General features: G+C 44.3%; 1 protein-coding gene across 2 annotated transcripts in view; it reads right to left on the bottom strand.

Moving 5' to 3' along the window:
- The window catches only part of ARHGAP25 (Rho GTPase activating protein 25), a 313,218-nt gene that overhangs the window by 152,050 nt on the left and 136,016 nt on the right, over window positions 1–25,152 (bottom strand). For both annotated transcript variants that reach the window (XM_069214179.1, XM_069214180.1), the window contains exon 2: window positions 20,931–21,130. In XM_069214179.1, the coding sequence (XP_069070280.1) occupies window positions 20,931–21,130 (200 nt within the window). The remainder of the gene's footprint in view (window positions 1–20,930; window positions 21,131–25,152) is intronic.

Below are 25,152 nucleotides of genomic sequence, written 5' to 3'. Positions count from 1 at the left end.
CAATTGCTCATCTCCCAAAGTCACTCCACATCCTTTGAATATGTCAGACTTGTCCAAAACATGTATGGGAGAGAGCTGATGTGGACTTCTTTGGTCCTCTTTGCAATGGACATCACCTGATGGTGATTATCAATGGGTATGCCCGTTGTGACTCGTCGAAGATCTTTCATCAAGAGAAAGTCATTGAAATACTAGATGGAATACTTTCATTATGGGATGTTCCCCCAATTTTGGAATCTGACAATGCTCCACCTCTTAACAGTCCAGAATTTAGAGTCTTTCTAGCACACCTCAAATTGAAGTATCAAAAAATCACACCTCTTTGGCTACAAGCAAATGGCATTGTCGAACGGTTTATCAGCTCCTTGAAAAAAAAATGTCCAGCATGCAAAATTAGAGAAGCTTAGTTTGAAGTCAGCTCTCCATGCTACACTTTGAGCATACAGATCGACTCCTCGTTCAGCAACAGGTGAAAGTCCTGCTACATTGATGTTTGGGAGAGCCATGATGACCAAGTCACTAAAATGGACCGACAGAAAGACTTGGGTCGTAAACAAAAGATGAAAGTGTATGCCAACAAACGTAGAGGTGCCAAAAACATTACTTTTCACGAAGGAGATCAAGAGTTGGTGCGACAAAAGAGAAAGCATAAATCTGATGCTGCCCTTGATGCTGAACTGTTTGAACTCGTAACTAGTAAGAGACACATGGTGACTGCTCACCATCCTGAGAAGTCCATTATACAAGATTCTTCACACTTCAGACCTCTGCCTTGACCTTCACCAGTTCCTAATGACCTAGGTGAGACGGCTTCAGATGAGACTGCAGAGCAACCCCTGGCTGTATCTTTCCCCCATGTCACCTGTCTCAGTTGTGGACACTACTTGCCTCTCTTCCCAGGTTCAAAGGACACAATCTGGGTCTTTGGTAAATGCTCCAAAGAGACTTATAGAAGAGTTGTAATATATGTATGTATGTCTGTAAAAGGGTGTAGTTTTTGTTTAACAAGGGGGGAGATGTAGTGCTGTGTGAGTAGTAAGGACAGGACCCTTTTGGTCCCTGAAGGACTCCACAGAAATGTGATGTGACTTTTTAGGTGTGGTGACTGAATTTTAGTTTAAGAATGCTGAGGTCACACTTGCATGCAGAAGAATAAAGACGTTTAAGACCAAGCTCCGTGTGTAGCATGTTCATTTAAGAGCACCAAGGCTGGGGAGGATGCTACACATTCAACCATGTTATTTGATTAAATATTTCTTGGGGAAGCATCATCCTGAACACACCAACAGAAAGTCAGCCTTGGTTGCTTCCCTCTTTTGTTTGGTCCTATTTGCAGAGGGTCTTTATCGGGAAAGGTCATCTGCGTCCACCAAGCAGGAATCATAATTCCTTTACAGCACAGAAATAGTGGACAGTAATTCCACTTGGCACACAGTTCTGGTGAAAGTAGCATTTTCTGGCACAATAGGCCTTCTTGTCTTCAAATTACAACACGACTGCGTCCTTGATAGTCATTACTTCTCCTAGCATAGTGTTACAGATGCTATTTCTAAAATGATAGAGACTAAACACAAACTGTTTCTCATGGTACTACAAATATTTTGGAGCTGTAGAAGGCTAACACACATAGGTCACAATTTAAACATTTGAAGTCTTATGTGATTTATTGAGTTCACTAATTAGGCATTTTAGGGATTTCTGAGCACACAAAAAAACAGAAATTAAGGTCTAAGTACTAGTGCATCTCCAACAGCAACTAGTTTTCTGGACCTATCAAACTGGTGAAGGTATTTTTGTGAGGGGACACACAAAAACTCAAACAGGCATAACACACTGCTCAAGAGTTGAGCCTAAAGCACCTTACTCATTTCACATATTTAGATGGACCAAGCAGTGATAAATATTTGGAGGGAATTGTGATTTTGTGGTGTGAAGTTTGCTGCAAAAACAGCAGCTCAGCAGTTAACCTCCCATGGGTGCCAAAAGTGGTGTCGCAATAGTACCTCACAGACAGAGTGCCTCAAGACAGGAGTCTTTGCCAGTTTAGGAACTTGCATGGTTTTCTTAAATGTGGAAATAAATTGTTCAACCACACCACTATTTCGGGCCACAATGTTGTGATTTTCTGAAGTCCGAATCCCATTTATTTGGGTGAATTCTCAGAAGTAACTGAAACACTAATTGTAAGATTTAACTAACTTGGAAAATTGTAAACACACAAGCTCTGGTATGATCACATAAAAAGCCATTTTTGGCACTTGCAGAATGCCAGGAAATATGGTGCATCATCCATTACACCCAGGAGATGCAATGCACATTCAGTGGGGCTACTGAAATCAATAGACAGTTTCTCCACATCAGAAAAAGCAATATAAAAGCAATTGGGGAGTTGTCCATTCCAAGACTTCGACACAATATTTTCTCAACCATCTGATCCAGAAAGTGAAACCATAGTTTTTGATACAGCATCATAGTAATATGTACTATGCCTTGATGGCCTTCATGTGCCAAATCAATCACCCATCTGAGATGATTATTAGGGATAAACATACTGGTGCTCTGTGGAGCAGATCTTTGAGTTGATGAATCAATTTATCATCCATAATGCTAAAGGCTTCACAAATCCTTGAGATTACAGAGATTTTGTGTGCTTATTAACACAGCCCCGCTCTCCATATCTGGTGTTGGATGAGCTCAGTGGCTGCGATGAGCATGAGACTCATTAGTTCATGTCTGTAGTACAATATACCACAGGTATTCTTCTGCAATTGAGGATTAAGAGAACATTATGGGGGTCATTACGACCCTGGCGGTCGGTGGTGAAGCGGCGGTAAGACCGCAAACAGGCCGGCGGCAAAAAAATTGAATTATGACCGCGGCGGTCATCTGCCACTTCACCATTCCGACCGCCATGGCGGTGAAGACCGCTGGGCTGGAGATTGCAGTCTACAGCCCAGCGGTCGGCACTAGACGCCGACGGTATCAGGACCCTGCATACTGCCATGGATCTCAGGTGGTTGGGAACCGCCATGAGATCCATGGCGGTAGGCACTATCAGTGCCAGGGAATTTCTTCCCTGGCACTGATAGGGGTCTCCCCCACCCCCTGTTACCCCCCACAAATCCTCCCCCACACCCCCCACCCCCCTGCCACCCCCAAAGGTGGCACAACCCCCCTCCCCACCTCGACCCCGAACATGCACATATACACACCCCTACACGCACACACCCCCAACATGCACATATACACACCCCTACACGCACACATACACCCCGACAAGACATACCCGCACACATACAAACAGACATGCACACCGTCCGACCCGCACACATTTCCCATACACACAGCACCCCCCTGCACGCATACACTCACTCACTCACCCCCTCTACACTCTCACACGCACACCCCCATGCATGCACACAACACACAACACCCCCCTACCCCTTCCCTAACGGACGATCACTTTACCTTCTCCGTTGATCCTCCGGGAGGGGACAGGATCCATGGGGGCAGCTCCACCACCAGAACACCGGCACCAGAACACCGCCACACTGAATCATGGGACGTGATTCAGTGGGTGCGGTTCTGTTGACGTGGCAGTGGAGGTTGAGCAACCTCCACTTTCCCGCCGTCCACCAGTATGGCTGCTGGCGGCTTCTCGTACGAAAAAGGATGGCGGCCTGCCAGCGGTCATAATACGTGGCGCGGAAGACCGCCACCACTGGCGGTCTTCAGCACGGCGGTACCTCAGCGGTCTTGCAAAAAGTCCTCCGAGGTCGTAATGACCCCCAATATCTTGTGGAAATCAGTCAGATTGTGCTCTTTGACATTTTAATGTGAGTCTCATTACCTGAGTCTCAGGCACAATAAATTCACAGTAACTGGACTGAGCATGTTAACTGCCAGTGTCCACCTTTTAAGATAAGGCTGCTTCACGACTAGTGTAAGAGGTACAGTAAACTTAAAACTTGCCCACAACTGCTACAAAACCAGCCTACACATTGATCTGGCAGACCATACCTTCAGGTACCTCCTGATTACCCTCTAGGCCAGTCCAACTCTGCACATGTGACAATAACATCATGTTATGCAGCCCGGCATCTGCGCACAGGAGTCTGTCGCAGGAGGGACTCTGAAAGGATTGGTGCTGACTTGTGGTAGGCCTTATAATATTACGGAGCATTCATAGTTAGGGAAGTAGTGCTTACTGGAAAATCCATGGGATTTCACTGATTATACATATAAGCCAAATATGCCTTAACATGCATTTTCACTCCACTTAGGCAACCACAGTTCAGCACAATGTGTTAAACTTGGATAAACATGCATGCCAATTTTGAATGTGCAGGTCCCAATGCACTACATTTACATCTTGTGGGACTCTAGGAATTGTCATATTTCCTTGGTTCAGCTCATAATCAGATTCCAGATCTTTCTCCCACCTTTTGTGCCAAGTTAAATACTCTGCATCCAAGCAGATGGAAAAATGGTCTCCACACACAAAATAATCATCAGTGATTTTACCCCGTTCCTGGATGGGGAAAAGGGTGTAGGAGAAATGTGCACTGGATAGTAGCTTGTCACATTGTACCTGAGCTGGACAGCCCATGCCCAGTAGAACATAGGGAGAGAGACAGGCCTCAGCAACCAATGCAGTAGTGGGGGGATCATCTGTGAAGTTTTGATTAGAAGGAATCTGGCACTGATGTCAGCTAGAGGCAGAGCTTAGGCCCTACGAGGGGCTCTTTTAAGAGAAAATTTGAAGTCACCATGATGGACTGTCACAGAATGCTATGAAGGAGGGTTGGGATGGGGTGGAGGGATGATGGGGCATCCTACGATTGGCTAGAAATGCCGGGCATTTAGAACTTTGCACCCCCACTAAAAAAAAAACTCCCAAGAGACAGGCAGTTGAGTAGACCCTGGACCTGGGAGGTGACAATGGTGGAAAGGATGCCAAGATGGAAAGAGAAGTTACTGATGCTCTGCAAAGATGGACTAAAGGCTTTGGACTTGATTTAGAGTGTGGCAGAGGGGGTTACTCGGTCATAAGCGTGACGGATACCCCACCTTCCGTATTGCGATCCCAAAATAGCCTATGGCGATCGTAATACGGTAGATGGGATATCCGTCACGTTTGTGACAGTGTAAAAAGTCCGTCAAACTCTAAATCAGGCACTTTGTCACCCCAGGATTAGAACTGGTCTTGCCAGGGACAGTGGTGGTGCCTCCATCACATTCTTGAGGACCAGCTGGGGGAAAGATGTGGACTCCAATGTCCCCCACAGGTGCCCTAAAAGACAGCCAGGAGGCTCTTGGGCTTGGGGAGCGTGCACAGGAGGGTGTTCTCCTGGTTGACTACAGAGGAGCTGCACTAGATGCCCTCACTAGAAGGAACGGAGCACTAGAAGCCACGCATAGGAGAAAGCTGGTGCAGGGAGCCCGAAAATTCTATTCCCCACAAAATGCACCCCTTTAAAGGCTCGAAGGACTCATTAAAATGCTTCTGGTGACTAGGTCTGGCTGCTGGGAGCAAAATAAGTCAACGACAAATAGAATTGGCCCTACAGACCCGAGATATGCCCCATTTAAAGATTTGACATCTTAAGTAGGAAAAAGGAAAAAGTGAGCATGTGGCACACTACCATATTTCAAAGAAATACCCCTGAAATGGGCCGGAGCCTGGGGGGGAGCAACGCATGTATATTTATTTAATTATTTGGGAAGAGGAATGTGCGTGGGGCCCACCTTACTCAAGCTAGCTTTTGGCCCCTGAGCGAGTGACCTGTGCATTAAATTTCTGAAACTTAGGTCTGGAGCACCTTATTATAGCTTAGGTTGGCTTAGATGTACATATTGTCTTCCTTTTGGTGCCCCATGGTGGGCTAGGGCACCACCAACCTGCACTTGGGAGTGTTTAGGGGGCTGCAGAAGGGCAGCAACCCCCACCCCCCCCCACCACTGGTCTCCTAGGGGATTTCATCCCTGACACAGGCAGAGGATTTCCTTTGATTTACAGCCTTAAGAGCCAAGACCCTAAGCTCTTGGGCTCTGGAGGGGCCATGATCACGTGTCATACTCTTTGTTTACTGTCTACCAAAGGCTGTAGAATGCAGCAATAAGATCTACCACAAGAGGATCATTCTTGTGGTTGATCTTATTGCTGCATTCTGCAGCCTTCGGTAGACAGTAATGACAGTCTGACACATGTTCATGGTTGAACTGCAAGCTTTATTAAAATGCTTGATTGGCAAACTTAATGATGAATACACCTATGTCTGTACTATAAATAATTGCCTTTGAATATGATTACTGTTCCAGTTGGTTTTAATGGTGATACCATGGTGCAATGTAATATGTGGATCATTTATTAATGTGGTGACATTCTGACAAAACCAATAGGCCTGCCTTATATCTAATGATGCACCTTATACTATGATGTTGCATCTTGCATAGGTGGAGCGTTTGGTGATGATGAGGCTCAGGACCCTCTGAGGTGAAATGTGATTTGAAAGTGTCACCAAAAGTATTTCCATCTACCTGATGTGTATATGTGTAATATAATGCATAGTTTGTGGTTTGTGTATTTGTGTAATAAATATAGTTTTGCTTCCAAAAAGGATTGACAACAATTTATTGCATGCCAGAGAACTGAGATTACTAGCCCACACCACCATCCCAGAGTAGGCCTTGGATTGCATGCCAGAGAACTGAGATTACTAGCCCACACCACCATCCCAGAGTAGGCCTTGGATTTCTCTGATTTGCTACCCTGCGAGAGTCAAGTGCTACAATGGGGGAGTTGTTTCCCATTAAAAAGAAAATTGCAGACCTAATACTTTTGCAGGACTCACACCCTCTGCAACTAATAACTCAATTTCTTACAGTACCCAACCACAGAGGACCACTGTCCACTTTAACTTCCATGCTTAGAGATGCGTAAAAATAAGCCATGTTGCTGGCTTCAGCAATTTAGGAACAAATATCTTCAAAACTGGCATTACGTTGTTGAGACAAAGTCAAGACCATTTACATTTCTTTCTGATTCTGGCCAGTTCTCTGAGGGGTTAGTTGGCAGATACAAATTCCTTAATATATTTTGTAAAATAACTAGCCATGCCAAGAAACAAGTGACATGCTGACAGGTTTTCAGCTGGAACAAAGGTGAGGACAGCCACCTTGGCTGGTGAGTTGTCGTGCTCTCTGCTGAAAAGTTGTACTGATAGAAATTCAGAGTAATCCGCCAGTTCTCTCGGCATCTTATCAACTTACTGCAGAATGTTCAAGACTCACATCCTACAGTTATATGAGATTACAGAGCTTCTTTGACATAATACTTGTCAACATTACAGCCTTTGAGGTGGGCTTACAGACAATTGAAAAATGCAGGCATCGACTCCCCAGAGTGCTGACGCATTGAGTAGAACATGTGCACCTCATATACCCCCTGGAACTAGTTCCTGGGGCTTCCATTAAGACCTCTGTAGGTGCAGGTGTCTGAAGGAGGCAGTTCAAAAACTATGACTTGCTTATCAGTACATGTCCAATGCAACAAGGCACAATTCTTGTACCTGTTTTCCCAGAGGCCCAATGCCATAATGCAAATGTCACATTATCTAATCACCTTGCCCACTTTAATGATATGTGAGTTTTGACCACTGACTTCACTTTTCACTTAGCCTAGCACTACACTGTCACTTTAGTGACCACCAGCTTACTTCTGCCTATTGACTTTATCTTAGCATTAGACAGTACTACATTAAAAGCTGCAAGTATTTTTGCACATTGTACAATGTGCACGTTTTTATTCTTTGTGTTTTTCCCGACCAAGGGCATAGGCTGATAAGAATGTACTCAGATGGCAAGGAGTGTGGCCACGTCCCAACATGTTATTTTCAAAGCAGGCCTAAAGCAATCAGCATTTTTTGTATAAATAAACTTCTGCAGGGAGAGGGAAAGTTGTAGACTTTTCCTTTCTTGTTTGTTCAAAGTATAAGAGGCCGAGACCAGATGGGCCGGGTACAGAGAGTGTTTGCAGATATCAGCCACATCCAGGATGCTGGAGTGTGCCATCCTTCCCATGAGGATAATTGATCTCTCTCTCTCCTCGATCGATTCTGGGATCTGGCGATCTGATGCTGCATAGGAGGAAGATGAAGCAGTGATGCCCTTTTCTCATGGTGACGCATATTTTTTAATTCATTATTTGCTTTGCATTATAATATAGATACATATATTTGCTGTGTATATTGCAGTGGAGAATCATTTGTACATTATTTCATTTCATTGCTGTGACCATTTTTAAACATGTGCTTTCAGCAAGCTAGGCTCCTTTTAGGAACCTTGCGTAGTGAAATAATAAATGTCTTCTTTGGACTAAGAAGTGTACTCCAGAGATTTTTTGTCAGTGCATGAGTGTTTCAGCTGGGTCATCAGTGAAGCAAAACACCCACCAAGGACCCAGATCTCAAAGCAAAAGTGTATGCACAGTGTTGATGCATCAATTGAGACAGAAGGAGTAACAGCATTACTTGCATGCATCTTCAGTCCACAACCACTGGTGCCCAGCAGACTAGGTTCCATCTTGGGACAGATCCTCCTTCTTGACGATATAATGATGACATTTTTCCATCCCTGCCAACTGACTCAATTCAAGTGAGAAATGTTCACTTTTGAAAGCCAAAAAGTGCTTTATTTTAGCTGTATCCTGCTTCAATGTATGTCAATGGACAAAATCTCCCTATTCCAAGTTTTGAAATGTTTGCATGTATGTTTCTCACAGGCGGTACTTTGAAGCCTGGACTGGCACTACTTCGTCAAAAGTGTATTGACAAGATAAAGTGACATTGACACTGGATTCCAACTAGCAAACTTGTAACTTTTTTGATAACTACATACAAGATCATTGAAGACTACACTACTTGGGTCTATCATAGTTCAGGAGCCAGAGGGTCTGCTCTCCAGGGCAATGCTTAATTTGTAAAAAAAAAAAAATAATAATAATAATAAGTGCCAGGGCCCTCATCAGAGGCCACTGTTGCTTGCACCGTAAATTGCTGCCGGACAGTGTTGCCAGTGATAGAATCACATACTAACAATCACACTCCTACAAGTGTGGCTTTTCAGACTATTGCTGCCCCCCTAGGCTGTGAGAATGGCTTGGGTGGTTGTAATAGTCATTTTTAATGTATATTGCATTATTAAACTAATAAACTATCTTTGTTGTGCTCATCTCTAAATTAGACAGGCAGCGCCAGCACATAGACTGTTGGAAGCCCTGGTTTCGGCAATTAAGTGCCGGTGCCAAGCACTGGAAACCACCGGCTCAAATTAAGCACTGCCCTGTGCAGTGTATGTGTGTCTGCTCACATACAGCTACCTCGAGCTGGAAGTTAGCATTGGTCACTGATGTTCTGCATGGGCGTCACCCTAAAATAGCATAAGCAATGTTATAAATGGCAGTTACTGTCCTGTACCGAGTAGCTGCACTTCTTTAAGAGGAGAGTACTTGCACTTTTCAGTTTTGCTGCAAAACATTTAATGGAAGAGTTTAGGCACTGCTCAGGGAGTGCCAGCACTACTGCTTTTTCATTTAAAGCACTGACTATACCTAGTACCTATGCTCAAGGAAAGCTTTTTTCACAAATGTCCTCCCTCACTCCGTCTTCCCTGCTCCCGCCTTTCCTCGCCTCCTTCTTTTGGCTTTGGTAGCTGAGCAAGATGCTATACATTAGTTGTTTAACAAACAATCAACATTCCACAAACCAAGCCTCCTAACGTGAGTGCATTATAACACTGTAAACTGGGTGATAATATGTTAAACTGCTATGGTGAAATGTGCATGTTGACAATCTAGGGATTGTTATCACTATTTCCTGTCGTTTATGTTGATAAGAGGTTCTCGAAACTGCCTAGGGACAAAGATTGCATCTTTAAAGCACAAAGCTTGGTTTTACCAGTAAAGGACTTGGGACCACAAAATACAGATGCTCGCTGTATGGACAAAAGGCAGAAGCTGTTGCGGCCGTCACAACTTGCATTTTTGGGTCTGTCATGTTTAGCTCAAACTTTTTTTTTTCAATATAAATAATTATGCTATGCATACCTATTTTCAGGGGCTTTCAGTCAGACCTGTTCATTTATTGATCTTCCTATATATCAGTCACATTTTGGTTTCACTCATCACAGCATAAAATATGGGGCACGGAGCCAGCCCACTTCAGCCACTGGCTTACGTGGCTTTGAGTGATGGCATTCTGCTCGTTCACAATGTGCACGACCACACAATAAGTAATCTCCTCCAGTACGAGGGACTACTGATGCAATGTATGCTTAAAATTTTTACCTTTGATGCCGTTTGACAAGTCACCACAAAAAGTTCCAAAAAAAAGAGTTCATCCTTTGTGTCTCTTTCATGGAAGGGTTTGACCTGATACATCAAGCAGGTGCTTAGAATAAGAGGGGGGCCCAAAACATTAACTTTCCATTTTTATTCTCATAGTTTGATATCTAAAACAGAAAAACTGATGAGATTACACCAAATTTGGCAGAAAGTTAGAACCTTTTGTTATTTGGTGTATATCTGTTCAGTAGTTTTTCAGAAATTACCACTTAGAAAGGGGGTCAGGTGGGCATGAAGGTGTTAACCCCCATGTAATGTTAGTGATATCTGGACCACTGGGGTCCAGACATTATCTGATTTGCTAATTTAAAGGGGATTAATCAACCCTGCTTGGCTGGCCACAGCTTGAACAATATATAGTGGTAGCCACTATACGACTCATTGACATGGTCCCTGAGTACTGAAAATGAATTATAACAATATAAACGGGGGGTGGGTTAACACACCCTAACCCTAAGGGGCATAAGGACGGGGACCCCAAAGGAACCCCTTCCTCATAGATTGGCCACAACCTGAGCAACATTTTGTGGCAGCCTTACAGGTCATGGTCCATGTTGAAATTCATCAGACCATAGCCTGTTTTTGAGGGTCACAAAAAGGAAGACTTATGAAGGGTGATAACAGACTTCAGTCATAATGTAGATCATGTGTTGGTGGTACCATGCTAATTTTAGTAGTTATGGTGTGTTCTAAGGTGGTTTTAACTGTGTGAAAAATGAAGATCCTCTGCTGCTGGGTTTTGCTGAACCATGTTTGGGGAAAAAAAGTTTTTCTCTCATGTTTTTCTCGTAGAGGTTATAGAGCATGCTCCAGAAGGTAAAATAAGAGCACGTTTTCAATACGTTCACCCTATCTTCTCACACCTGATGGAGTCCAAGCTGTAAAACTGAAAGCCTTTGCAACAGAGGATACTGCAGTAAACGAACAAAATTAGGGGTTTAATCTGGCATACAGATTGTGGTTAGTGCTCTAGAAAGCTAAAATGAGGACACGTTTCCTATAAATTTACCAGTATTACCACACTCATGACATGTTAAATCACATCTTTGATGACATGACTCATTTGATTTAAATAAGAATATTGTTCTAATTACCAATGGGTGCCACAGCCAAAAGATAATATGTGAGGTCACAAGCAGTGCATGATGGGGCACAAGTTACAGTTAATTCACTAAACTCTAAATGGTGTATTTCAGTGGGTTTTTTTTTTTTTTTTTTCATGCAAGTTCTTGTCTCATTCCAACGCCGAACTATATTTATACCACGCTCATCAGGTGCCTCCACTAGGTCAGCATTCAAGGACCTGCTCTTTGCCATATCTGCTCCTTTCTGATGGAACAAACTCAAATGGTCACACTCAGACCAAACACCTTCGGAGCTCATAAACCCATCTGTGGAGTGGCTAAGGCTCAACGCTCAGTCCCACACTGTTCAACATATAAATGTAATCAATAGCCAATATCATCCACAGTCCTGGCATCAACATTGTTTCTTATGCCAGAGACACACAACTCATACTGTCCTACTTGTACAAAACCTCCAAGACCAGGAATAGGTGCACTGCCTGCATGACTGAAGTCGGCACCTGGATGAAGTGCTATTGTCTCAAGCTTAACACAGACAAGACAGAAACAGTGATTTTTGGAAAAAACAAACACATCACTCTGGAATTCTACCTGGGGCCAGCTGACCTCGGCCCCAGAGCAACAACCAGGGTCCATTCCCGGAACCTCAGCATCATTACTGACAACAAAATGAGAGAGAATATTCACACCTCCCTCAAGAGTGAGGCGTCTTTGATCAGCCTGTGTAATATGGTCTTAAAACATTTTATAGGACTGATTTTGCACCCCTGCCCATTCCTTCCCCCAAAAAAGAAGACCGACAGAAACAATACAAGCTTCACTCTCACAAACAGAACAGGAACAGTACACAAACAACATCTCTGTATCTCTCTTCTAGGCTAAATGTAATGTGTTTTGGGGCATGAAGTGCCCCCTGAGTTGGCACCCTAGATTGTTACTAAAAATTGCATTGTTATACTTTATTTACTGGCACAGTTACTAGCAGGGTTAGCAGCAGTGAGCGCTTCTGTCAGAAAAGAACAGATACAACACTGTTATCAGCAGTGCAGGTTCCTGTAGGCAGAACAGGTCACCCACAGTTAGCAGCCAGGCAGCCTTCCCTCAGACAAGAATAGGTACAGGACAGTTAGAGTCCTGGCAGGCTTCCTTCAGATAGGGACAAGCACAGTACGGTTAGAGTCCGGGCAGGCTTCCTTCAAATAGGCGCAAGCACAGTACAGTTAGAGTCGGGCAGCCTTCCCTCAGACAAGAGCAGGTACAGCACAGTTAGAGTCCTACCAGGCTTCCTCCAGATAGGGACAAGCACAGTAAAGTTAGAGTCGGGCTGGCTGCACTCTGACAAGAACAGGTACAGCACAGTTAGAGTCCGGGCAGGCTTCCTTCAGATAGGGACACAGTACGGTTAGAGTCCTAACAGGCTTCCTTCAGATAGGGACAAGCACAGTACGGTTAGAGTCGGGCAGGCTTCCCTCAGACAAGAACAGGTACAGTACAGTTAGAGTCCTGGCAGGCTTCCTTCAGATAGGGACACAGTACGGTTAGAGTCCGGGCAGGCTTTCTTCAGATAGGGACAAGCACAGTACGATTAGATAGGGACAAACACAGTACGGTTAGAGTCGGGCAGGCTGCCCTCAGACAAGAACAGGTACAGCACAGTGAGAAGCGGGCAAGATTCCCTCAGATAAAAACAAGCACAGCACAATCAGTGGCAGTGCAAGCTTCTTTCAGATAAGAACCGGTACAAAGCAGCAGCAGTGCATATTTACCTCAGTCCAGAACAGGTACAGCACACTTATCAACGAAGAAGTTACCCACAGACAAGAAATGGAACAACACAGCTAACAGCTAACAGCAATGCATGTTCCAGCAAACAGTACAGGTACATTGCAATTATCAGCACTGTAACCTTCCCTCGGACACAAAATGCACATCTTATTTATCAGCATTGCATGCTGCTTTCAAATAGAATATGTATGTCACTGTTCTCGGTAGTGAATGCACAGTATTAGCAGTGCATGCATCCCTCAGACAGAACGTACGTAGCAATAGAAGCAGTGCATGCAGAGGTATCAGCAATACATGCATCTCTCACAAAGAACATGTACAGCGCTCTTATCAGCTGTGCAAACACAGTTATTGGCAGTGCAAGATTCCTTCAGACAGAACATACACAGTACAGTTACCAGCGGTAAAAACACAGTTATTAGCAGTGTATGCTACTCTCATACAGAAAAAGGTACATTACAATTTTCAGTTCTGCAACCTTCCAACAGACAGAAGATTTACAGCACATTTATCGGCAATGCATCTTAGGATAGAACATTTACAGAACTGTTAAAGGTAGGACAGACACAGTTCCCCCACAACCAATCATACATTGCCATTGGTTGAGAGGGAACCAATTGGAGCTCAACGGGGCGTAGTCTGTAAGAGCTCTGAGCCCAGAAAACCTGGCAGTGGTGCAGACGTGCTGGTACAAGATGCTGGGATATTTTACTACTTTTAGCCTGTTTTTAGCTGACTTTTGCACATAATCTTGCTTATTTTGCACATACTACTCCAATTCTGAGGATAAATTCAGTGTTAAAGGGCATAATAGTTGCTAGTTTTGCACCTTCAGATGCGCTGACTCACTGCCATTGGTTGAGGGGAACCAATTGCTTTGCAAGGGGGCAGAGTCTGTAAGAGCTATGAACCCACAAAAAGCTGGTGGCAGTGCGGATGCCCTGCCCTGGTACTAGGTGCAGAGATCTTTAATACTTTTAGCCTGTTTTTAGCTGCCTTTTGTACATAATCTTGCTTATTTTGCACACACTATTCTGATTCTGAGGATAAATTCAGTGTTAGAAGGGCGTACGCATTGCTAGTTTCAGTCCTTCAGACACGCAACTTACAGCCTTCCCTGCCATTACCATAGACAGCCTTCTGAAGTTGATGACCAACGTCAAATCAGGATCCCCCAAATATATCTGCTTTCCTCGGATCCAAATGTTTGTCTTCACATGCATGCCTGACCCTGTGATCTCTTCATTTAATTTACCTTAAAGCCAGAGCATTGTTCCACATTCCTTAAAGGAGGTGATAGTAATCCCTCTTTTCTAAAAAGCTGGCGAGGACCCTTCTATCTTGAAAAATTATCGTCCCATTTCTTTACTTCCTTACCTAGCCAAGATGATAGAGGCACACATTGCCCAATCTCTTTGCTCTTTTTTAGAGGATTTCTCCTTTCTAGACCCTCAGCAGGCTGGTTTTCGTCCCGCCCACTCTACGGAAACTGTTATACTATCCGTAGTTGACGACATGAGGGAAGATGCAGACAAAGGCTTAGCCCTGGAACTAGTCTTACTGGCTCTATCAGAGGCTTTTGACACAGTAGACTGTGTCAAGGCCGCTGGTCTGAAAGGATCAGCACAGGACTGGATGAAATCCTTTCTCTTAGACCGGTCACAATCAATTTGCCTTGACCCTTTCTGTTCCTCCAAGGTTAGGCTCAACTGTGAGTACCACAGGGCTCTTCACGATCCCCTCATTTATTTAACACATGTATCTGCCCATTGATCTGATCCCCACAGAGACAAGGTGTAAACATTTATAATTATGCCAATGATATGCAATTGCTTTCCAACATTGATGATACGACGGAATCCAGAGACTTTTTTTCAGAGAACAATACTGTATATCCGAAACTGGATGAACCCTTATCTGTTGAAGCTTACTCTGGTAAAACCAAAATTGTGATACTCATAAACAATCTAAGGTGGAATCCTTCATTTTGGCCTTCACAAATGGGCACTCCCCGTCCCGTGCCAGAAAATGAGGTCAAAAGCCTCAAGATTCTTGTTGATGAAGATCTCTTCATGAAGCCTCAGCTAGGCATAGTTACCTTGGCATGTTTTTTCCAACTCCGGAAAATAAAAAAAACCTGGAAATATTTTACCTTAGAAGCCATTATTCAGATTATTAATGCTCTTGTAATGTCCCAGGTTGACTATGATAACTCCCTCTACCAGGGACTTCCACAGAAACTGTGTCGGAGATTGCAACTGGCCCAAAATCAGGCAGCCAGGCTGGTGTGGCGCCAGCCCAGATTTTGCAATGTCACACCTTTGATGAAAAAACTATACTGGCTCCCAGTAGCTCAGAAGACTATATTTAAAACTGGGTGCATTATCCCCAAATCCCTTTACGGGAAGAGTCAAACGTTTGTGTCCTCGAGAAGCTGCAAATATATGCCCAAACACAATCTCAGAGCAGTCCACCAAAGTCTTTTAGAGTCCCTAAGTTCAATAGGAAGAGATTGGGCAGCACCAGATTTGCTGTGATTGCCCCAAAGACATGGAATGCCCCTCAGATTAGAGCTTCAACCTCCAATGTGAACTTCAGGACCTCCCTAAAAGGCTGGCTTTTCAAACAGGCCTATGGCTAGTTCTGTGTCTCTACGGCACATGTGCCTCAGCACCATGAAACCTTTTGGGTGTACGTGTACTTTACAAGAATGTTGTAAGGTAACATCAGCAATACATGCTTCCCTCAGACAGAGCTGGTACAGCACAGTTAGCAGTCCATGCTCCTCTCTGACAGAACAGGTACAGTACAGTTATCAGCAGTTTAAGCTTCCCTCAGACAGAACAGGTACAGTACAGTTATCATCAGTATAAGCTTCCCTCAGACAGAACAGGTTGATCACAGTTAGCAGTGCAAGCGTCCCTCAGACACAGCAGGTACAACACAGTCATAAGCAGCGCATGCTTTCCTCGTGGCCCTGTCTTGGACCTCATGGCCGTATAAAGGCACGCTAGGAATGTTTCCTGTGCCCACCCACCGATGCCGCCCTTCAGCCTAGCTCCGTACAGCGGTAAGAAGCAGATGTGCTCTCTAATTAAAGAGTCGAAGCAGATGAATGGGATTCCCAGGGATCTGGAGAAGGTGTGCCGCTTCCTGACATACTGAAACAGGCATTTCCCTGCTTTGTATTCCTCCTTTCCGGGAGCGACAGAAGCAGCCGCAGGGCCATATTCAGGCAGAGAGAGCGAATACACCCCCTAAAACTTGTTGTGAATCCCATAGTCTCACTGAAAGGATCAGGTCACTGGTGGGCTCCTGGCCAGGAGTAAACGTTTATGGGCCCTGCTTCTGGGAAATGACAACGAGATGGCAGCACGTGGTGTGCTGATCACGTCGAAAATTATAGGAAGCAATATTACAATATATCAAACTTTAAAGCAGATGTAATGCATTTTGTTGGTATGTGGGTATTGGTGGTATTTGACAAGTGCGACAAATGGAACATTTCAAACACAATTGCCCAATAGCTTTGCGCACAGTAGCGTGTGATTTAACTACAACTAAGCACCTTCAGTGCCTCCATAAGGAGCCCTTTGGGGAGGTTCTATTCAAATACTGGAGACGAATGTACATTAACTTTTAACACTTCTGGGGCACGGGCATACATTCTGGGGTAGCTGCCATACATTTTGTGGGACTAGTAACTTGTGCCCAAGCACGTAACCTGCCAAATAACATAGTTTTGTGGGGCAGAGCCATTAGTAAGATTTCCTAAACAACAATACCAGACCAGTAACATTGGTCTAACCTTAATAGGTCTTTAAAGACCATTATACAGTACAGGTGGATTTTTTGATTTTTAAGTTCTTGACCAGTGACATTTTTAGGAATTCACTGAAAGATTGGGCACTGGAACACACAAATGTTGCACAATTAACACTGGTCCATACTTGACAGGTTTTAAAGAACCCCTCAGAGACGTTTTCGGATCATTTGTGGTGAACGTTGCGTATTAAAAAACAATGGACCAGTAACATTCATCAATGTGATAGGAATTTACATGCCTTTATCAGGGACATTGTGTTCTTACTCCAAGATAATACTTCAAAAAGTAGTGCATAATTGCGCATGTACAGCATGTTATGCCCAGTAGCGTAACCAGTATGTTGTGGTCCCTAGTGCAAAGAAGAAAATGGCCCGCTGGCTGATGTTTGAACTGTGAAATACAGCAATAATCAGGGTCCAGTGGGCCCCTCTGGCATCTGAGCCCCGGTGCCACTGCACCTGTTGCAGGAATGGAAGTTACATCTCTGCTTGCGCCAGTACAGTGGTCGAAACCTAAGGCTCAAATTATCATTATTTGGTGCAACGTAAGAAGACTACTTGCTGTACGGAATCAAATGAAGGGAGCAGGAATGTGCCATAATTCCTCAAATATGGCTCATTTTTGCTCTCTCGCTGCGCTGGCGCACTTGTGACTGCCAACATGGGCACCTTTAGACCATGGTGCACGGGTGCCTGCGTTAGAGCCAAATTTGTTTTTGTGTACGAAGGCATACCTTCCTGCACAAAAACAATCCCCAGAGGTGTTTTCCTCTTTCTATGTGTGCTGTAAATCAAGGCAGCAACAACAGCTGTTTATTAATTTAATATATATAAAAAATAACTAATATCTTCCACCCAAGCCACTGTTATAGCATTGGGTGGCTTGAAGAGACTGAATGTTCACACTTGTATGAGTGTAATGGTTAGAAACTGTGCTCGTACTGTCACTGGCGGCACAGTCAGCGGCAACGGTTGGTGCAAGCTGCAGTGGACTCCTGACGAGAGCCCCGGCACTTGTTTTTTTTTTACAAATTAAGCACTGCTTCTAAATCGCACTGAGTAACAGTACCGCTTGCCACAGTCAGGCAAACCGGGGCAGTCAAACACAGACAGTGGAACGAGACGGGAGAGTTGCTGCCCCCCACGCTGGACATACAAATTAAGACGCACAGCAGAACTGCCACAATACACACGGGGCCCTCACAGGTTTGTTTTACTGTCAAAAGACAGACTTGTCCTTTGACAGTCAGCAATCAATCCGCAGTTAACAGTGTACATAGCGAGTGGGCGTAGAGCGCCAAGAGGCTATGAAAGTTGAGAACAACGTGTCAGATAACTTTCTTCTGTGGGAGACTGTTCCATGAGGTCGCTACGCTTCCTGCGAAAATTATTTCCCATATTACGCCTGTTCTACTGTCGGATCTCTTATTGAGGCCTTCATTTGGAATTGTACCTGTCCGCAAAGAAATGTAATTAATTTGTTTTAGTTGTAGAGTTCTTTAAGCCAGAGCTGTATATAGAATTCAAAGCCAGCAGCACAAAACCAGTGGTGTGTACAAAACAAGCACTGGTGAGATTTAAAGAGGAAGTATCAACCGACGCGTTTTGAGCATTGAAACGCCCACAATACCAAGCCCATGAATCATCAGTGAGCTTTCAGCTCTGTTTTTCAACCTTAACAGCTGAGTTACAACTTGGAAGCTGTCTCCTTGCTGTCCCCCTTTTAATTCTTTGACATATTTTGTCATGATAATTATTTTTTTATATTGATATAGTCCTCCAACCTTTACTGTAATGTGAGCTACTTTTGACTAATAAAAATCATCTTAGGGTACTAACAAGCATAACAACTGTTAGAGTAGATCCCACATCAGACATTGCAGTCACATTATTTTTAATAAGTTTACTTTGAACCCAACTCAAGCAGCCCCAGTTTGAGCTACTATGCTCTTTCTTCCCAGCCCAGAGTTTATACATGCACGGTGTGACTAACAGTGCCAGGGCCTAGCAGGTGGCTTTGCTCCATGGTGATTCGTTATGTTGCTGGCTCCATGCTATCAGTGTGTGTGTCTTTGAGCATGGACTTTGCCGTTGATTCGAAATACAAAGAACAAATGGGATAATGTGGGGAAGAAAGAGCACTTTAAGGTTGGAGTTAGACTTAGGACCTCATTATGAGTTTGGTAGACAGTTTTGCCCATCCGCCGAACTTCCAACAGGGAATTTGCCACCATTGTGGCTACCTCCCAGCCGGGCACATTAAGAGTTCCCTGCTGGTTGGCAGGCGGAAACCTGAGTTTCCGCCTGCTATCCTAGCGGGAAACACCCTTCGGCATTGTCTCCGGCTCGCAATCGAGCCAGCAGCAATGCTGTAGGATGCATGGTGCAACAGCACCCTTGCAAAGCAGACAGTAACATTCCAGTGGTGGTGGCCAGGCGTGCCCCTTCACTGTTCATGCCAGGTGCACGGGAGGTGCAGGAGGCCCCCTGCACCCGTTCTCCGCCAGCCTTTTCATGGCAGTGTTACCACCATGAAATCTCTGGCAGAGAACGAAGTTGTAATCCCCGTAATAAGCTGCTTGCAGGGCTGCCCCGGTAGATTAGGACTGCCATGCCTTCCAGACCACCGGGACAACTACTCCTGGCAGTGCAGGCGGTCCGACCAAGGCACGACCACCGTGGTCATAATGTGGCGTTCGGATCACCGGAACAACACTGCGATTCTGGAGGTCAAGAGACCACCAGACTTGTAATGACCACTTTTATTACAGAGTAGCAACTTTAATGCCAGAGGAGCAATCTAAACAAGGGTGGATAGTGTTAAAAGCATGGGTGGTATATTAAGAAACAAATTCCACTAAAGGTCAGTTTTGTATTTATAATGCAGAAAGAGCACTTTGAGACAAGATCAATAATTTAAGTGAGGATAGACACTTTAATACATAATTGTTACTTCAAGGTAGGATGGGCCTTTGATGTCGAAATCAGATAATCACTTTAAGACATCATTGTAACTTCAATGCAGGAGGGATACCTAAAGACAGAAAGGACATATTAAAGCAGAGGGGCACATTAAGCCAGGAAGCATGCTGTAATGCAGACAGGCACCCTTTAATACCTCACAAATACTTTAATTGCAGGGTGGGACAATTAAGTCAGGATGGATACTTTAAAATTGAACTTGCACTTTAAGGCACAATGATAATTTTAAACAGGTGTGACACCGTAATGGTGTATTGAGACAGGATGCAAATGACACGACAGGGTGGTGAATGTTTAATGTAGAAAGAGCACTTTAAGTTCGGATTGGCACTTCAGTGCGAGCATTGCATATTAAGATAGGATGGGCACTTTAAAAATATGTATACTTTACTGCAGGAAGGGCACATTGGTAGTGAGTGAAAACTGAACAGACGAATTAATACAGAGGAAGCATTGTAAAGAGAGAGGATGGGCACTTTAAGACTGGAAGAACATCATAATTCAGAACGGATACGTCAATGCAGGAGGAGCCTTTTAAGGCAGAATATATAGTTGAATGCAAGAATTGGGCACTGAGAGTCAGAATGGATGTTAAATGCAGCAGGAGCACTTTAAGACTGAATAGACACTTTAAGAAAGACTTCATATTTCAATGAAGTGTCGGCCGCACTCCAACACAAGCTGGACACACTAGCACTTTGGAGGCAACGTTAAAACAGTCTACATAGCAGGAGCAGCAATGAAGGGAAAGCGGGAAGCTTCAAGGCAGGCTGAGCAGCAGGAAGGCTAGCGGTTCCACAGGCCACTGATGAAAACCCTCCCGTTAGACCAGAAAGGGGCGCGGGACGTACCTGAGCTTTGCCGTCCTCTTCATCCTTGTAGTAGCAGAGCCTCTGCCCCCTCAGCACAAAGTACCTCGGCTGCCAGTTGCGCACGATGGACCTCTGCTTCTTCAGCCAGCCGGCCTTGAGCGGCGGCTCCAGCGCCGGTGGGGACAAGGGCCCCTTCGCGGCCGAGGTCTGGTCACCGGTCATGACGCTCTTGGAGCGAACTGCAGAGAGGAAGAGAGAAGACGGCTGACTGACAGACATGTGATGGGTCCCTTGGAGTGCGCAGCTAGGCGGGAAGGGGTGCGCGCTTTAGCCTGTCCGTCGAGGTGTCTGAGGAGACCGTCGCCGGGGGCACCACACGATCTCTGGGACCACCTCTAAGAACATCTGCCTCCGACGATAGGCAGCTGTGGCTTGCAAAAGGAAGTGGCTGGTGTGTGTGTCAGCACGGGCACTTCCTTCTGTGTGCGTAGGAGGTATTCACTCGCAACGCGGGCCGGGTACTCGCTGGCGTTTCAAGGGACTGCAGTTGTCACTTTGGGGGCCCAGCCTTTGTATGTGTCGCCCACTCAGTAAATTTGACAGAGACTGCGAGTTGGGAGGTAGGTACGGACGTCAATTCACCAAAATGCCAGGGGTGGGCGAAGTGGCACCACACCCCCTTTGACCTTTACTTTCACTCACACGGACACATACACACAAATTCACACTTACATACATAAACCCACTCCTTCCCGCAAGCACGCACACAACATACATTTTAAAGCATTTTTTACTTACCTCAGCTGCCGTGGAAGGGCATATTCCAGCTAATTGTACTCCATTTCTATTACACTAATAGTGAATAATATTTTATTATTGACTATTAGTGATAATATATTATTAGTCACTATTAGTGTGACACAAAATTGACAGAAAACAAAGTGGAGCCCAGCTGATGTCCATAAGGAGGGGCTGTCGCTATGTTTCTGGCACTGAATTTGCCACCTTTGAAGCCAGGAGTCGCAAAGGCAGTGCCAGGGGTAGCAAAGGGCAAGCCAGGGGTCTCAGCTGCGTCCCCTGGCGACCCCTGAATGACGTCTGTGGAGGTAGGGCATTTAAGGGAGAGACGAGATGCAGACTGTACACCAAGTGGGTGTATTGCAAAGTGATGGCGTCACCATGTAACTCTGACTCCTTTTAACGCACTTGAGTAGACCTTACAAAGGATTTGGTGGGGAGCGGGGGCCTTAACCCCCCTAACTGAAGCCTCTGGACCAGCAGCATCCCGGGGGCCGCAAGAGCCGAAATTAGACTACTAGTTAAAGAATATCGTGTCCAGTGGCGCACCAAAGCTGCAAACATAGGCCTCCTTTACACTAGCTAGGTAGCAACAGACAAAAAAAAAAAAAGTTCGGATGCACTGGACCCCTCACCCCTGAGCCCCAGAACCACTGAATAAGCCACACTAATGATAATTGGGCAACTGCCTATTTCCCCATGAGGTCTGTAGTGGTCTGTAGTGTTGCTGCAGAGTCAGCCACATTCCAGCACGATGCAGCCAATATCAAAGGATACTTTTTTGATTGTTTGCTTGCTTTTCATTTTATTTACTCAGTATTATAATAGAAACAACATTCTAAGCCTGCTTGCCATTAAAACAGGAATTCTTTTTTTAAAATACAAATAAAATAATGCAATCAATGAATGCTACAATTGGCGAATTAGGAAAACAGAAAAATCATCACGCATGTATGGGCCACAATCGTGCAGTGTTAAGAGCAACATTTTGGACTTGAAGCATCAAATCTTTTAACCTTTATTTGAAGACAGGAAAATGTTTTAAATAAAACTGAAAAAAGTTACTTAAAATGCTGCAAGTGGGATGCAAGTCAGCCACTTTTGGAAAGTTATCTGGTCACATTTTAGCAGCTGGTGGTGGTAAAATATCAAACACATGAACTGGGGAAGGGCTTTTATTTGCAATAGAAAATAAACATATTAAAGCTTTACTGTAATTCAAACAAAGGGTAAATAACGAATATGTTTTTGTTGTCAGTTTTTGTTTCACTATAAATGCAAATCCATGTCTGAGGTAATCAATTCCTGCAGTGCCTCCTAGTAAGACACACTCATGATGAATTTGAAATGAGTAATAGTAGTCAGTGCTTTCAGAGCCTCCAATGTGTGAACACGCGGTCAATCAGAAATTGATGGCACGTTTTAAAACATAATTGAGATATACAGAATAATAGAGGAACACCTTTTATTACAAGTCATCAGAAAACAAATCTACATGTGCACTTGTTTTCAGCTGACTGTAAAATTATACGTGTTTTGTAAAACTGATTTGATCAGAGAGTAGAAAGGACAAAATGGTGCTTCCTTCCAAGATAAAATCACAGGATGCTGATGAACAACATTTTGAATAGGATCTGCAGTAAAAAAAATTCTTAAGAGACCTGCGTATTTCTGTAGCACTGGGATGCCTTTTGTATAAACGTGTATTGCAGTTTCAGCATGACTAGATAATTATGTAGTTAGCTTTTCTATACTGTATAACCTGACCGTCTGTAATTCTCTGTCAGGACCGGAAGCTTCTGATTATGCAAACCCTTCTTCACTGTTTATTCGCAGCAGTCATATGACAATACAGTAAAACACTCTAAAGGAAACAAACAATGCATTCCAAACCCCAAGAGTAATAAAGAACTACACGTACCATCATTTTATGTTATGTTATGTTAGCTGTATATATAGAGCATGCTAGTCACCCACAAGGGTATCCTGGTAGCATGTGAGTGAGTCTAGCCCTGGTGGGCTTACTTGAAGAGCCAAGGGTCTAATTTAGATTTCAGCATACAGGTTACTCCATTACAAACACAAATAATATCCAGTCCGCCCTATTACAAGTGCATTATATCCAATGGCACTTGCAATATGGCAGATGGGATATCCATCATATATATGAAGAAGTAGCTCATATGCCAAACTCTAAATCAGGCCCTCGGTCTTCAGCTTCTTGCAGCATTCAAGAAGGGAAGAGGAGGCCTTAATGTGTTGTAGGAGGCTTTAGGATCAATGTAAAAGAAGGTGTAACCCCCCTAATCTGCATTTGTGTATGCGTGCAGTGTGTGTTTGTGAGAGGCCGATTGCGGCAGAGGAGTCTAAAAGGTTGGTGCGATTCAATGTGGCTGTAAGTAAGCAGGACATATGTTGTGGAGTGCTTTATAGGCGTGGGTTAGGAGCTTGAAGAGAGAGAGAGAGAGAGAGAGAGTGTGTGTGTGTGTTTGTGTGTGCTGGGAGCCAGTGGAGTTTCTTGGGGTGGGATGTGACGTGGGCCTGGCATGGGAACTTAAGGACTAGTCTGGCAGCTGAGTTCTGGATGGTCCAGCACCTTCCTGTGCCAATAAACAATAGCCAATCAGCTGTAAGGTGTACATATAAAGCATTATGATAATGTAAGATCTTCCTTTTCTTTGCTGAATGGCAGCCACCTTAAGTATAGTTCTTTCGTTTCATATTTGTATTTGATAAACTTTGTTTTATCTAAAAGTTTGTTAATTTATCATTAGCAGTGGTGTCATGCTGACCTTGGTCGGCAACACCACTTGCTTTCAATATTCAATGTCCTCGCAGCTGCTGGTCCAGGCCGTTTTGACTGCCATTTTTTTCAAGGGTCCCTACGTTGGTGCCATTTTGTGCTTGTATATTGATCGGCATCGTGCTCCTAGGCATTACGCTGCAGCGAGCATCCCCTAACAGCCTCTCATAACTTAAACTCCACCCAATTCCTCCCATTACCACTCCCCCACCATCCTCTAAAAAAAGCACCCCTAATTGCCATTTACTGATTATTCTTTCAAAAGCACAACCTTTCGCATGCTTAAAGCAACTCTCTTTTGCCTTTAACAACACCCTGCACTAGAGGTGTGCAGGATTAGAAAACTTATTGATAACAGCCTGGTTGAGCGAATTTGTATTGACTCTCTTCAACAACTATTAGTGTGGCAGTTTTGCAAGATTGCCCTCTAGACTTTTAAGGGTGAATGCATGTCGAAGAAATATAAATAATTTGGGGCCTAAAATTGGCACTGCCAAAATACAGTTTTTCTAATGAAGAAAATGTAATAATATACAACTTCCAATCTTCCTTTTGATGCCACAACTCCCATGGCTGCCAGTTTTATATCTGGGGCAGACAAACCTGCATTTAAACAACGTTTGCAACACTAGATGCAGAGGTCAGCAACAACTTCATGGG

The sequence above is a fragment of the Pleurodeles waltl genome, chromosome 11, assembly GCF_031143425.1.
Source record: "Pleurodeles waltl isolate 20211129_DDA chromosome 11, aPleWal1.hap1.20221129, whole genome shotgun sequence".
NCBI lineage: Eukaryota > Metazoa > Chordata > Amphibia > Caudata > Salamandridae > Pleurodeles > Pleurodeles waltl.
The sequence above is the reverse complement of the archived record's forward strand: the minus strand, read 5'-3'. Positions and strand labels throughout refer to the sequence as shown.